Source organism: Pholis gunnellus (genome assembly GCF_910591455.1).
Source record: "Pholis gunnellus genome assembly, chromosome: 6".
NCBI classification, from domain to species: Eukaryota; Metazoa; Chordata; class Actinopteri; order Perciformes; family Pholidae; genus Pholis; species Pholis gunnellus.
The window spans coordinates 12,029,600-12,045,772 of record NC_136532.1 but is presented as its reverse complement, the minus strand read 5'-3'; the positions used below and the strand labels follow the sequence as shown (position 1 = coordinate 12,045,772).

General features: G+C 39.0%; 1 protein-coding gene across 1 annotated transcript; it reads right to left on the bottom strand.

Annotated features, from left to right (window-relative positions):
- Window positions 1-5,882: 5,882 nt before the first annotated feature.
- On the bottom strand, window positions 5,883-12,198 carry slc6a4b (solute carrier family 6 member 4b; the record flags this gene model as incomplete). The annotated part of the gene is given in 14 exon segments (XM_079160719.1): window positions 5,883-5,963; window positions 6,072-6,239; window positions 6,763-6,863; window positions 6,998-7,097; window positions 7,260-7,391; window positions 7,566-7,678; window positions 7,775-7,902; window positions 9,004-9,107; window positions 10,024-10,158; window positions 10,266-10,404; window positions 10,552-10,771; window positions 10,896-11,030; window positions 11,937-12,180; window positions 12,184-12,198. Coding segments are annotated over 14 exon segments (1,815 nt in total).
- Window positions 12,199-16,173: the final 3,975 nt, after the last annotated feature.

The following is a 16,173-nucleotide window of genomic DNA, read 5'->3' as shown; positions in this document are numbered from 1 at the left end:
ATAAAAGCACTTTATTTCCATGCGGACTAAATGTGACTTTTTTTCATGCTTCATTTACAGAAACACAGCTGGTAACAAAGGAGACCACCGTATATGCTTTTCTACTGTAATTAGTTGGATTTCTATATTTATTGCAGTAGTTTTTGTTATCAGGTCAAGTGTTGACCTCTTGAGGATAACGTGATCATGACATGATTTATCTGCATTGAATAGATTTGATGTTTGGCTATATAGCTGCTAAATATGGTCCTTCCACTGCTAACAATAACAATAGAGTAGATGTTGTTATTGTCTAAATTATCGTTTAGATTGGGAGCCAGTTTCAATGACATGATTTCTAAATTAATTTTATTGTGTATTTCTTTTTGTTTGATCAACAAACAGCTATTTGTAGAGCTTCTTTATCACAAAGTCAAGTACAAATAAGGAAATAGACACCTTCATCAACAAAGTGATGATATACATAGATTTAATAGTTTTATTTCAAAGGAAAATAGTTCTTTCTTGGTATTACGTCATTTAATCTGCATGGATGCCTTCTCACTTTGTAATCCACTATTGTCAGTTAAATGACTCCACCTTTATTAGCACTATATATAGATATATTATTTTTTTTAAAGGTCCAACAAAATCCACGTATCTACATTTATGAGATTTAAAGTGTGTCACACAAACACATTGATTTTAGAGAAGTAATGTGCAGATTTCCATATTTAGGGGAATAAATCTGACCAAACTGGTTTAATTGATGCAGAAATAAGCAATGACCACTCATTTTATAATCCCACTTACTGTACATTTATTTAACGTTTGCAAAACTCCAGGCTTTTGGACCAAATGGCCCTTAAATAATAATACTTGGCCGTAACAGCTAACAAACTAGACCTAATAACAGCAAGTCCATATAAATAAATAAATAAAATGTAATTTCTAACAGCCTAGATTGTCATCATTTTCATCAATCCCACCTCCCCTTGTGTACAGAGGTACTTTCTAATGTAATAAATAATTTACAGCTTATAAAAATAGGCAGGTGTAGGAGTGTGACGCATTGAAACATACAGTTACTCTTAAATAACCTGATCTGACGACAAAATGAAACCCCAGTTGAAATATCATTGTGCAGTCTGAGTGTTTTCAGTTCTGGGTGGCTGTGACGTCAAGGTCCCGTCAGGAGGTGATTGTGGCCCCCGGGGGCCTGAGCTCCTCGGTGCTCGCTGGTCTGTCCCACTGTCTTTACCTCCTCCAGGGTTCGGACCGGCTTCACCGACGAGACAGCGGCTTGTAGACACAGACAGCCATGATGATCATCAGCACGAGCAGCACCGCGAGGACGCTCCCCATAGTGACTGTGAGCACGAGAACACAAGCCCGCAACAACATCAGATACACTGGTCTCAAATGCTCGGTTAAACTGGTGTTACTGGTGTTAAGTCTCCTGCTCCACTAGTACGTAGTTGTCAGTGTAGAGTAAAGGCATGCAAGACATGTGAGGTGTGTGAACGCCTCACAAGAGGCAGCATGTCAGCGTCACTGAGAGGCCTTACGTCATTCTCTACAGTCTCGCATCAAGTCTCACCCAAGTTCTGCTTCCGTAAAACAACATACGCTCTCTCGGTCAGCTTGGAGTCCTCGGGTTGTCCGTTAACTAACGCACTGAGACACATTATTAGCGTTTGTGGGATGAGATGCAGCATCATAGCGGTGGAGGCTGGAGGAGGATGGTGGTGGTGGTGGTGATGATGGTGGTGACGGTGAGGCGTTTCTTCTTCCGCTGTCGGTTCTGGGTCCTAAAGCCGTCAAGGTATTGTATTCACTGTCAGAGCTGACCGACTATCAGGCCTTGTTGATTAATCGATTTCTCGATTGGCAGAAAGTTAACTGTCAACTATTTTGATAAGAGATTAATCATTTGAATGTTTTTTTTTGGAAACACTTTATTTTTTACCAGTCAGTGATTTCCTGGACATCCCCACAAATGATTTAAAAAGTAAATACAAGAATAGGCTGAATAGCAAATTATTGGAAATGTTGTTCTTTATAAATTATGAAATTATTGGTTGTTTTTTCGCATTTTTTAAACATCTTCAGCTGGCCTACTAACGCGCTGCATTAAAGTCAGTTAATTTAATTTAAACCAGGAGTGTACCAACTGGACACCTTTATTTATGTACACAAAAAGCACAATAAAACCCAAATACACGACTCAGGAGTGCAGGAGTCTTTACTGAAAATATACAACAATGCAAAATCCAGGCAGGCGAGCACCAAAAGGCGGAGGCAAAACCCAAATTAAACAAAACTGGTTAAAAAAACTAGATCAGGATAAAAAACAACAACTAACAGGCTATCAGACAACTATGGTATAACCGATATTAATCCACATAAGGAAAGGAGAACCAGGTGAGTATAGTGCTGGAAAAAAATCCCTGGCTCTGACTTCTCAAATGTGATTATTTGCTGGTTTTCTGAGCCCATTATAGCAGTTATATTTATAGTAGAGGCCTGGGGCTGTTGGTTGGACAGAAAAAAAACAATTTGAAGGTGTGAGCTTATTGTTATAGAAGACTAATAAAACCGGAGTATTCACATTTGAGAAGCTTAAACCAGTGAATTTCTTTGACCATTTCGCTGAAGAAATGACTTATGTGATTGATATTTTTCTGACAATCAACAATGAATTAATCTTTTCAGTAGGTTAATAATTACACTGCCCAAAGGACTGAAAGCTGCAGGTGTTTCCAGGTTGTTTGACTGTGAAAACACAAAGTGTTTAAAATCTCTTTCCCTTACTGTTAACCATCAAACAAGTGTGAGGGCCCCCATCACATTTCCCCATTTCTGAAATGTCAAAGAGCAATGAAGAATAGATATAAAGGTCAAGCTCCTTGCGGTTATATCCTTACATAATTACTCAGTATGACTGATGTATATGGCCTTTACCTTCATCCTCTATAGAACGTAAGAGCGCACACCATTGCCAACACTTATGGCTCTTAATTATATGCCAGAGAAGCTTAATGAATGTTAGGACATTTCACTCACGGTGGACTGAAATTAAAACGAGAGGCTTCCTAGATAAATTAATCAAAACAAGCAAACATTTCATTACAGCATGAACTGAAAGATCCTGTTTTAATTGGAGATCCGAGGGCATTAAACTGACTTAAGAAAAATGTTATGCTATAAACTGAGTCAAGAATGTACATTTGATAGGCTACAGAAGCTTAATAAGGTAATTTTGTATTTTTTGTTATAAACTACAAGAAGCCTATAACTCTCATCTTTTTTTTTTTCAAAGTTGTATCTCAAATACCTCAAATGATTGTTTCACATTGATTCATCTACATACAGCAGACTGAAGTCATTTATAAACATGACAGGCAATAAATCAGCGATCCAAGACTCAACAGTTTCAGCTCACAGCACCACTGTGAGCCGCCGCAGACTCATAGTTTTATTCCTAATTGATGGTTGATGACAAAGAGTGCTAATTTAAAATCAAATGTTACTTTCATCTTTCTGTGTGTTTACACTCAGGTCTGATTTTGTATAACAGTTTAATGCAGGTTTGGTGGGCCTATAAAACTCCAAGTTGCATAGTAATTATATAGTAGTAATCATCTTCTTCTATTACAATTCATATATATATATATATATATGATATATGATGTTCTCTTGGCAGTTATGAATGCATCAGTATACAGACTGAACTGTATAAAACCTGTAATTCCTCTTTTTATCTCCCCTGTACTATAGCTACTGCACTGTGTTTTGCCGGGTTGGATGCACTGCATCATATACAGTATCGGTCATTTTTCCCTTAAAATGCGGTTTGTTGAGCTGTTAATGTCTGGTTGAGAAGGAACCGTCTATTTAGCAGTGTCTCTTTTATGTGTCTCGTGTGCTTGCCTGTTCTCTACTTCAATGGCAGTCAGTGACACAAAAGGGCTTTGATCTGCACGTCCATCAACCAGCAGCTCTTTGGGGAATCGAATGTTGCAAACCACTTTCTACTCTCGTATACGTTCATACCTGTTGTCCTTGATGTGATCGGGGCTGGTTTAGGAATAAAAATGAGTTGAATGAGTAAAGATCTGATGTGATCGCGTGTGTGTGTGTGTTTGAAGGTAGAGGCTGCTCTGTTTCCTTGTATGTTGATGGATTCTGGATGTTGCAAATTAGATTGTTAATTAGAATATCTAATAGAGGTGAGCAGCACCAGCCGACAGCCATTACAAAGACAGGAAGATCACCATATGGAGATTTACAAGAACACATTTCTCATGTGGTCTGCTACATGTTTCCAATACAAAAAAATGCAGTTCTTGTTGTTATATAGATAGTGGAATTCAATTAAATGTTGTGTGATGTTTTGTTTGTTTGTTCATATTCATGTTTAACCTCAAGGAATGAAGAGAAACACAACAATGAAATACAATGAATACTATAATTTATTTATACACATCTGACTAGTACATAAACCAGGTTGAAAAGGACTAAAATTACACAACAATCATCAAATTTGCTCATCACATTACTCTCTGAACATAAATAAAGGATAATGTGCTTTTAAATAAGTTGAGACACAAGTGATATGATGCTGTGTGTCTGCAAGAAAAACAACAACATTTGAAAAGACTTCAATTTGAGTGAAAACATTGGAGAGACACAATATCAATACAACCTTTACAATTTTTGTACATACAGTGTAATACTTAGGCAGATTAAGGCAAAACAGTCTATTTTGAGTTAAATAAAGGCATCAGATAAAGATCAAAACGTTCATTTTGAATATGAAGAACCAAAATATACTCACAGTTGTCACTCACTGTACATATTGTACTGTACCTCCAGGTAGGACACAGGCTCTATTTCCTATAATGCTAATACTAAAACAATGCATTAGATTCTAAGTTTCAAAAAGATATTTTTCTGAAAATGAGCTGATGGTCTTTGTCTGAGTGCCTCAGGTATCTCCATTACATACACTTGTAGGGAAAAACAGAACATTTTTAGCAGATATATCCAGCAGCTGGCGTGGAATCCTATAGAAGCACAGTATTAAAGAACTACGGGGACCAACGTGATTAAGGTTTGGTCCCATTTAATCTCTCTCCTCTGTCTGTCCAGCAAAAACAAGTGTTAAGACTTAAGTCCGACACAAACCACACACAATATCTTTTCAAATTGCTACAAAACAATACAGCAGAGCTGGTAACACTTGGTGTGAAACACATTAGCGGACATACTGAGAGCATGTTCTCCACTGAGTAAAGTTTTCTTAATTACATGAAAGTAGATGCAAAACACTGCTGCCATGATTATTCCAGTGGCAAAAAAAACTGTGTTGACCTCACTGTTGCTCCAAGTGCAACACTGGTGTTTCATCTAGCTTTGACGAACAACAGAAAATATAGAACTTAACTAGAGAAAACAGCCCCATTCAATAGAAATGATATGAATGTTACATATATAAGTTACATTTAGTTTCCTTGGCATATTGTTCTTGTGAGAAAAAGATTGAGGGGAAAAGCAGACCATTAACTTTAGGTAATCGCGATACTGACTCCTACAACCGCACAAATGCAACACTTGAAAATGGCATAATGTGAGACTATTGATCTGAACACACACAGACCATACAGTAAAGTAGGAGTATTGCTACCTCAGTTCCTCTTGGGGATTTCAACTTTAGCAGCATTTACCATTTTACAGAGTGTACATGTGCAGTGAAGGGTTGACATGTTAGACACCATCAGCAGGTAACAGTCACAATGTCAGATAATGTTCAGGTTCGCTCACAAATAATAACTTAAAACTGTTGTTTGAATAGAAGCTAGAAGAAGGGCTATTTTTCATGTGTTACGGTGTTTTTCATTCTACGGCACAGTAGCCATGTTGAGGCTTTCAGCGTGGATGTCTGGTATGGTCCTCTCTGGTCTGAGACACACTGCCAACCTCTGTGGAAAACCAAACATTAAAAGTTCATTTACAGCTAAATGTGTCAGACAGTTCATCTTTTCAGCATTTTGCACACTTTGTTTTTCCTCCCTCCGCCATCCACTGACCTGTTTGAGAGATCCAGGGGTCCACACCAGCTTGTAGACCATGTAGATGGGGATCCACATGAAGGATGAGAAGCCAATGATGTATCCCACTGAGATGCTCCAGTCGGGGTACTTATAGTCGAACAGCGTGAGCGGCGGCGTTTTCAGCAGAGAGCTCACTATGATATACTGAGAGGAGTCGAGATACAGGACATTTCCATATTTAAATTTCCATATGTAAATATAACTTTTGTATTCTTATATAATAAATTCTATTGAGGAAGGGTAATATATCTGTCACACTTCCATACATTGTAAAATAAACATATAAAGGAAGTCTTGCTAGTGTAATCATTCAAAATGTCAACAGAAAGACAACCAGAGAGATGGATACAAATAAGAGAGAAGGATATCAAACTAGATGTTTTGCAATGTAATTGTTGAAGAAAACGTTTTGAGGAGGATATTTCGTAAAGATACAGAAGAGGTTGGTCAAATGTTGGGTCGCAAAAGGACGTTGGTTCAGTAGTCTTTAGATCTTACACAGAGCTTGTTTTGTCCTTGTCCACTTCAGCCCATAATACTTATTCAATCTTATTAAAGGACTATATGTTGAATATTGCGTATCCCGTGCTTCTTATTTATCCTACATGTTAACATTGCAGATGTTTTGCTCCACTTGGTGGAAGGATCAGAATATTTCAAATCTTACCGCTAGAAATGCTGGACTGATGGCAACCCAGCACACCTTCCAGAATAATCCTGGAGATTTGCCCAACATGGACTCAATATCACTGCTAAATCTTTTGATACCTGAAAGCAACAAAATAAACATGATATTTGTTTTTCATGTGCTAACAATGTATTTGATTATCAAGGGTCATCAGTTCACATTCACAGATACAAGAGACTGAATGCCAGTCAGTTGATAATAATCTCTTGTTTACCGTAGAACCAGGAAACTGCAATGGCCTCAAGGAAACCCACAGCTATAATGGAGCATCCTACTCCAAATTCCTCCAGCAGCTTTACCACGTAGGCACCACCCTGTCAATGACATTTACACTGACTAATAACTCAAGTCATACACAATTCACTACAATGTGTCCAGAACAACCTAAACCTTGCAACAAATGTGATTCAAGGTAATTATCTGATGTAATGAGGGGTTGAATTTTGTTCTCATTGGTTAAACTGTGAAGAACTTACGTTAGTAAGGGTACTTAGAGAGCCCATAAAGCAGACAATAACCAAGCCCAGAACAAAAAGTTCACGTCTTTGAGAAAAATGCTCTGGGTATTCGTCCAACACAGCAGTGATGATGGCCTCCAGCCCACCAAACTGAAACACACAAGAACGTTGTTGTTGTATTATATTGTAGTTTCTAGATATTTCAATCTGCATGAGCCATTCAAAGACATAACAGTTACTCAAATGAACATCACTACAGCAGCTGAATAGTTTTCTGTTACACATAAAGTGACCACCATGTACGTCAGAGTTCACAGGTCGTACCGTGCTGTCCAGTCCCAGCATGATCATCATCACAAAAAAGATGATTGCAAAAAAAGTTGAGCCCATCATGTTTGCAATGGCTTCTGGGTAAGTGATGAAGAGTAAACTTGGTCCTGAAAGCATGAAAGTAGTGAATACGAAGAGGTCAGGGTCAGCGTTCGATTTGTTATTTTTTAAAATATTATTAAATATAAAAATAATTTGCTGACCTTTGTCTTTCGCTACATCCTCCACCTCCACCTTCCTAATCTCTGCCATGTAGCCCAGCACCGTGAAGATCACGAACCCTGACACGAAGCTGGTCAGACAGTTCACCAAACTGGTCACAATGGCGTCACTGTTGAAGAAGAAATGAAAACCTGTTCAGGGAAACGCGGCATAATAATTTTCAATCATAAAATTCTTCTTTAAACCTAATTTTCTATTTCTATCAGAGACACTTTTACAAAGTATTGCTGTCTGAGGTGGAAGCTGCTCAATGCTTTGCTGACCCTTCTGACCTTCGTTTAATGGGCTACTTTTCTCTTCAGTTGTGTGTCCCACACATAAGGATACTCCTGGCTAGTAACCATTGACATCTAACAACCAATGAGGCTCTACTGTATGTTGTGTGTTCATTAGCGATGGAAAATGTCTGTCAAATGTGAATAGCCTCTGGAGTGATAACCAAGTGTCAATGGGCAGAATGCTTTAAATGAAGGAAAATATTCCATCTCCAGGCAGCCTCGACATAATTAGTCATTTAAGATAACTAAATAAACATCTTTTGAAACTCACGGTCCTAAAGTACTTCCTGCAAGTATTTCTTATTTTCTACATTTAAGAAAACTTATGTTTTTAGCCAGAATTGGTAGTTTGTCAGGTACTTTGCAACTGAAACGCATTTTTCTTATATAAAAGAAGACAATTTTATGGTAAAACAATTCACACATCATGTATTTATTCAATCAAAAACCAAATTCAAAAACCAAATGGCAAACCAATAATGATCTGGAAGTCAGTAGAATTTAAAAACATAATTATCGCACTGAGGAGTTACACATTATATTTTTGTGTTTGTAATATGTTTGATGGGTCAAAAGGCGTCAAAATCTGTGTGTTTACTACTGTTTCCTCACGTGCCTCTCTGCTCCACTAATCACATCAGCCACGCATACTATTAGTCATTCTGTACAGTTGAATTTCTTCTCCTGTGTACAGCTTGGCATTTATACCCACCATGTAGAATTCACCACTCCTTCCTCTGACAGCATTGTCTCGACCACACCATCATATTTAATGCATGAGCAATAAATCCCACAGCTTCTCTTCGAGTTCTGACCTCATACTGTGCAATAAATGCATTAAACTCAATCATTAAATTCAACAGGAGGTGCTCAAGCCACACATGTAGGTTCACATGACTCAGTGTGCCGTAGCTCTAAAGCTCAGCTCTTACCGATAGCAGTTATTTGTGAAAGGGTTGTAGCTGGAGAGAGCGAGGAGCACCCCGAACCCTGGCCCCAGAGAGAAGAATATCTGAGCAGCAGCGTCCACCCACACCTACAAAAAAACAGTAAGAATGACAGAATGAGACATTACACTATCTGAGACTTAACGTTCTGGGATTCTTTGGGCATTCAACAGCATACAAATACAGTATTTCTTAGAACCAGGTCTTTCCTTTTGGTGATTTAATGTCACCTTCCAAATAAGGTTAATGTCTTTTTATTTCTGTGTTCTGATCCCTCAGTATAATTTACCAAGCAGAAGAGGTGTTGATTTAGTCATATACAAATCTAGTTGCCACACAGCTGTACGCAGGGAGATCTGAAGAGCAGCACGCGTTCGGCTTTAAAAAGAAGAGGGAAGCGTTGGATATCGGTGAGTGAGACAGAAAGAGAGGCCTTTGTTAATAGGTAACAAATCCAAACCAATTATGCATCTCATTATCCTGCTCTGTGGCTTATTTATGCATCTCATTTTGTCTCATCCATATTCCCTTCCAACCAAAGCACTCACACATGTTTAGCAAACAACCACAGTGAGCAGCAGAGGAAAATGGGATGTTTCATAGATCTATAAAAAAACATTGGCTTATTCTCCAGGGACTAGAGCGTAGAAATGAATAAATGAAGAAGTCCTAATTGCTGGCAGGACAGGGGAGAAACACATCTTAGTCCCATCATCTGGTCGGACCCAAAGTTAAGCAAGTTATACACAGTGAATTGTGTACATCATTAACATTTAGTTTAGCTTAAATATGAACTGCTTGGAAAAAATCTCTGAGAGAAATATTGACATATAAATATTATTTAACAAGATAAGTATCTGTTGAGAATATTAAGTTAAGAGTACAAAATAGGATTGTCAAGGGACCAAACATGTGAGGCTTGACCATGTTTTCTCTTGATAGAGATGACTGAATTGTATCCTTTTCTGAAAAAAACAGGGGACTGACCAACTTTCTTCAACTCACACCGGTCTCCAGCAGCTTCCCCCACTGGGGTTTCAGGTAAAACACCACTCCTCTCCAGGCTCCTGGCAGAGTGGCGCCTCGAATTAGCAGGATGAACAGCACAATGTAGGGGAAGGTGGCGGTCACCCACACTACCTGGTGTGGAAGAAAAGATAAATCAGGACGAGAAGCAGAGATCATCGATATGCGATGCGGAAGATATTGATCTTCTATGTTATTATGAAGCAACAACAATGTGTTACCTTCCCTGAAGTCTTCACGCCCTTCCAGAGGCTGAAGTATACGATGGTGAAGATGAGAAAGAGGCAGAGCATCAACTGCCAGCGAACACCCCCGACGTTTTTCAGCCCTGATGACTTGTGGATCTCAAGAACATTCCTCCTGTTATATTAAAACACATCCTCACAGTTTCAGCATGCAAGACTACATTTGCCATACGAAATCACTGGCCGACAATATTTGTGTAGAGCATTACTGTAAAGCTATTTATACATGTTGTCTCTGTTACTCACACTTACATGCACTTACGTGTAAAATTCCTCTGCCGGAGACCTGGAGGAATTCGTCCAGGTGACGTTGTCAACGCCAAAATAGTTGGTGCAGTCGGGAGTGTTCCACACATTGTCACAGTTTGTCCAAGGCAGGATGGTGGCGAAAGAGGAGTAGAAGTAGAAGAGCGCCCAGGCGATGATGGTGTTGTAGTAGAAGGACACGTACAGGGCGATGATACAAATGCTATATCCTATACCTGAAACAGCAGAGGGAGATGAGAGAGGAGAGAGACGCACCTGTGAAATGTATCCGAAATGATTCACTGGCTCTCTGAACTATCTGAATATCTGCTGTTAAGCAGCGCATGTGTGAAACCTTACCTTTGAAAATGGGACAGATGTGTTTCCATATGGATATGGCTCCGGTTCTGTGGAACTGTCCCAGTGCCAACTCCATGTAAAAGAGCGGCACACCACCAAAGATGGCCATCAAAATGTAGGGAATAAGGAAAGCCCCTGCACAGAGATGCATGAGGGAACATGTCATGGAGGGCTTTTACATGAAGGTCATGACAGAAAGTGGATTTAAGAGGGCTTGAATCCAAATTAAGAAATGAAATATGAACAACAATGTGAAAATGAGACTTCTCATTAGCCTAATTTTTTACATTTGATTATTGCTACTATGTAAATTGTTCTTTACATCATGTTTCAGCTCTAACAGGGATTTAAAATAGTCTAAATCTTTGTCTGATCCAACCATGAACAAGAGCCTATATCAGAGCTATGACAAAAATACTTCTGACACATTCGCTGTACATTCACACACTAAATTCTAAAATAAAATGTCTACACAATCTTCGGTTTATGCGTTTTTAAAATCATTTACATTGGCTTGTCTTAATGCCTTTTTATGTCTTCTGTGCAGTACATTGAATTATTTTGTTGAAAGGTGTTGTATAAATACACTTGTATTGTTGTAATTTAACTCTAGTTGCTGATGATAAATATTGAGTAAAACGCAACCTTTTCCAAACAAAATACACAACGACTGAACCAATCCGTGCAGAATTATTATTTTTTTTTAAAGGATTCACCAAAATTAGAAAAATGTTCTGCATAACAGCTTGAAGCTCCTGTATTGTAAACAATTGTAAACAATATTGAATAGTGATGAAAGAAACGTAGATACGGGCTATCTCATGGGAAAAGCGTAGCTAACAACTTTTTTGTGGACTTTTTAGTGATGTTTTGGCTTTAGATTCGCTCTTCAGCACCGCGGACAGTTTCTGCAGTAGATGCGCAGCTTCAGCCTGTTTTCAGGCAATTTGAGCGCAAATTCTGAGTTTATTCCAAGTTACGCAAATCCTAATTATGAAATGAAGCTGAATAGCGATGGTTTAAAATGTTTACACTACTTACCGCCACCGTTTTGATAACACACGTACGGAAATCTCCAAACATTTCCCAGGTCCACCGCAAAACCAATGACAGACAAGAGAAAATCCATTTTTTTGCTCCATTTGTCCCTGGAGTCCGTCTGTGTGATGACCGGCACCGGGGCCGCGTTGTTAGAGTTGTAGCCGGGATTAGGGGAGCCTTGGCGGGTCAAACTGCCGGCCATGACTGCTGAGTCCTGTCGGGGCATCGGACTGTGAAAAGTCAGTCAGAGGAGCAGCTCCATAGAGAGCAGGATATCTCTCCTGTGATTATGACAGGGGGGAGTGGGAGGAGTTGGTGGAGCTGCAGCTGACACTTGGAGTACCTGTTATAGTGAAGACAGATCATGAAAGGTGTTTCTTTACTGACAGCAGCCTTGAACATACTTGAACAACTAACAAAGGTGACGTTGGCTTAGAGGTCCCATGTGTTATTGCTAATCAATAAGATGGATTTGAGTAAGTTAACCTGTAGGAGAGCAGCTTTTCCCACTCAACCGATGTGCGTTTAGCGAATTTAACAGCAACAGGGACAATTAATGCTGATGTTGATGTTATAAGGATGGTTATCTTTCAATGGCATTGATGTGACAGGCAGAGTTCACCATGGTCACCTTGTGCTAAAATAAACTTTATTGTTGCAACTCACATACATGCACAGCATGCACCAGATTATTGAATTGGACTTTCCAGTATTTAACAAGAGGCTTTGAATTTATCATTGTTTATGACGTTGCAGGGCCTTTTAACTGGTAAATGACATGTTTGTAGTCAATTATGATATTCCAACAATATATGAAAAACAGTGACCAATGTTCTGTTCAACTTTTAAATGCTCAGATGGATTTTCAGTTAACTTGTGATAAAACATAATACAGTTTTTCTCTATACCTTTGGCTCATTTAGTGAAATAGTCTTAACATTCTCACTACTGTTTTTATGGCATGTCTGCAAAAGGTAACTCATCCAAAACCTAGTTATTGTTTCTATTGGTCAATACCACCAAGATGAACAGTTGTTTTGTCATTGTGTGAGTCTTTTTCACCATCGACCCTGGAAATGTTTCTTACACTGACTGTACAATGATGTCAGTTTTGTGCAGCTGAATGCCATCCATGCCAAACAAAAAACAAACAAACAACCCCTGGAACAATAAAAGAATAAAAACTACAGAAGTTTAATGAAAACCAACAAATTGTCATAGATATTTATAGAATATACATGTTTGACCTGACAGAATTGATAATTGAATTGCATGTGATGGCTCAAATGACAAAAGAAGTTATGAAGAGTATGACAACTTCTATGAGAATCAACTCAGCAATTTGCTTGAATGATAGAGACATTGAAATCTGTTGTAACAATGAACTAGTTGTTCAGAGATTTGAACTTCTCATTCTCAAAAAGTGAGACAAAGCAAATTTAGAAAAAACTATAGATACAAAAATACTAGTAGATCAAGGTCCTGTTCAAACCAAAAAGCAGGCAGTCCACTTGAACTTCCAAAAGTTTGATACAGAGAGCTTTAAATAGCACCTTGAGCCATCTTGGCTTCCTGATCCCATGTTAATAGGGAATACAGCAGAAGAGAAACACAGCAGCTTAACTGCACTCATTAGGAAAAACCTAATAACAAGACTTTGTAATCAAATCCACAGCTTTTAGCACTGAGCACTTTGAAAAGGCTGCAAACTGGATATTCAGAGACCAGCAGTCACGCAGGAGAGAGAGTGCATCAAATGAAGTTACTTTGGGAAATGGATATGACACAAAGACAGGAGGATCCAGCGCCATCATAAAATTGTCACTTACGATAAAAGCCAAATGGCAGCCAAACTGTCTGAGCTGGTGTTAACATTTACCTGCAGCTAGTACATGGCAAAATGTAGTTAATTCAATCATTTTCTGCTATAATGTGGATCGATGGAGATGCAAAAGCCCAGCCTGCAGAATGGATGGCTGGATAGATAGATAGATAGATAGAGAGAGAGAGAGAGAGAGAGAGAGAGAGAGAGAGAGAGAGAGAGAGAGAGAGCTGGATAGATGGATGGCTGGATAGATAGATAGATAGATGGATAGATAGATGGATAGATAGATAGATAGAGAGAGAGAGAGAGAGAGAGAGAAAGAGATGGATAGATGGATAGATGGATAGATAGATAGATGGATAGATAGATAGATAGATGGATAGATAGATAGATGGATAGATGGATAGATGGATAGAGCTCAGATTCCTCCAGATTCAACATGTCTTTTCATTGCCAGAGCGAGGATGGGGAAGCGTAAACAATCAGCCGGGGGGAAAAGGCTGCGGTTGCTCAGCCGAGGTGTGGTGGCCCCTGAGGGTCAAAAGCATAACAACATAACAACAAACCATATAGCACTGGCCTTCTCTAATATACAATCCTGTCAATCTGCATGGCCACATATGGGCAGAAGAACATCAGACTGACAGGAGCCTCTACTGCACGCCCTGGTGCCTGTTAGAGCACGTCGAGTCTAATCACACATGTGCATGTTGGCGTCTCTGCCGACAGACCCATGGACACGGCAGCACTGTCATTCCTGAAATGTTGAATTTGATTTTGTTTTGAATTGTTTTCTGTTGGCCTCATTGTACATTTCTCTCATGTGTATTGTATCCAGAGCACATACAACTTAATAAATGTAACTTTCCTCTTTCCTCTTCACTGGTTACTGATCTGATCTGCTGAAAAGTGACAACATCAATTCACATAGTTTGAATCTATGTTCCTGCAGATTCCTCCCTTTACTGTCAATAAACGCTGTTGTTCTCCCATTGACAAGTAAGCGACGGCAAACTGGAGAGGAGCTCTTGTGTGTTGTTTACTCAGGCAGAAGTCCTGGTATGACATTTAACAAGACATGCTATTACCTCACATTATCTAAAGCACTGCAAGGCCTGAGTCATCCCAGCGAGGGAATCCTGTGTTGAAGAGGATGCTTGTGTGTAAATTAGAGCAGTCGTCGCAATGAAGCAGGGATGGCTCCTTCCTCTCAGACACATAAACTGCCGCTCCCTATCTTAAATCAATATTTTACATAACAACTCCTGGATGTCTGAAAAGTCTAGTAATTGCTGTTTGGTCAAGTATTATCGTGCACAATTCAGGACTCGGGGTTTAGGACAAGGCATTACATCTTGACATGTTCAATCACAAGAATAAGGAACATCTGGATTTTGTTTGTTCTGAAACTATGAGGGGGGCTTTGGGGGGGGGGGGGGGGGGGTCCAGCCCAGCTCCTCTCAGTCTGTCACTCTGTGTTATCCCTCCATCCTTTCACCACCTGATCTACCTGACAGCTCAGTCCTGCAGGCAGAACTGGACTCGTGGCCCAAAGAAACTCCACACTCTGGTGCACTGACGCCGATCAAACCTTTCTGCTCATATTTTGACTCAGATGGTGGTTTTCCTGAACATCTTCTCACTCATACAATACACACTGAAATGTGAAAAATGTTGCTGTATGGAAACACTGATTCTTATGTAGATTAAAGCTGAAAAGCTGAAGTCCATAAGGAAATACTGTAGCTGGTCTTTTTTGAGTCTTGGGTGTCAACAATGGCACAGTCGCCATCTTCTGGAAAATATGTGATATAACTTGTGTGTAACCGATACCTTGTAATAATAGAATCAATCATATCATAAGGATTAAATGCCTTTGTAGAATTTCTTGGCACATTTACACGTTTTTCTTGAACAAAAATGTTGAAGTAAATTATCAAATGTAAATTAGTGTCAATTAAAATGTAGAAGCATAATAGGTTTGTTTTCTACAAGTTCAAAAACAGATTTAAAGGGTTTTGTTTATACCTGCTGTGAATGTTAATCCATAAATTCAACCTGGTCTGCCCCAAGCTTTGAACTCCAGGCGAGTGTATCCAGCAACAGGTGCTTGGGAGCATATCTGCTTTAAAATGCAGTGCATTCCATTGGTGGCATATCTTAGATGCTGAATCATGTAAGTGTTGAATGATTTGACACAATAAATTACAATTTAGAAAAGATCTGTATGAATTAGAGATACAATTGTTTCGTTATAAGATTTTGTCTTTCCTTGTCTTGACCACAAGATGGCATGAAGCTCAAATGTTCCCATGTCAGGAAAATATACAACAAGAGACCATGTACTCCATGTCCATGTTTGTTTTAGTTTAGGTCACTTATTTATCTATTTACTTTGAATGTCTTTGCGTG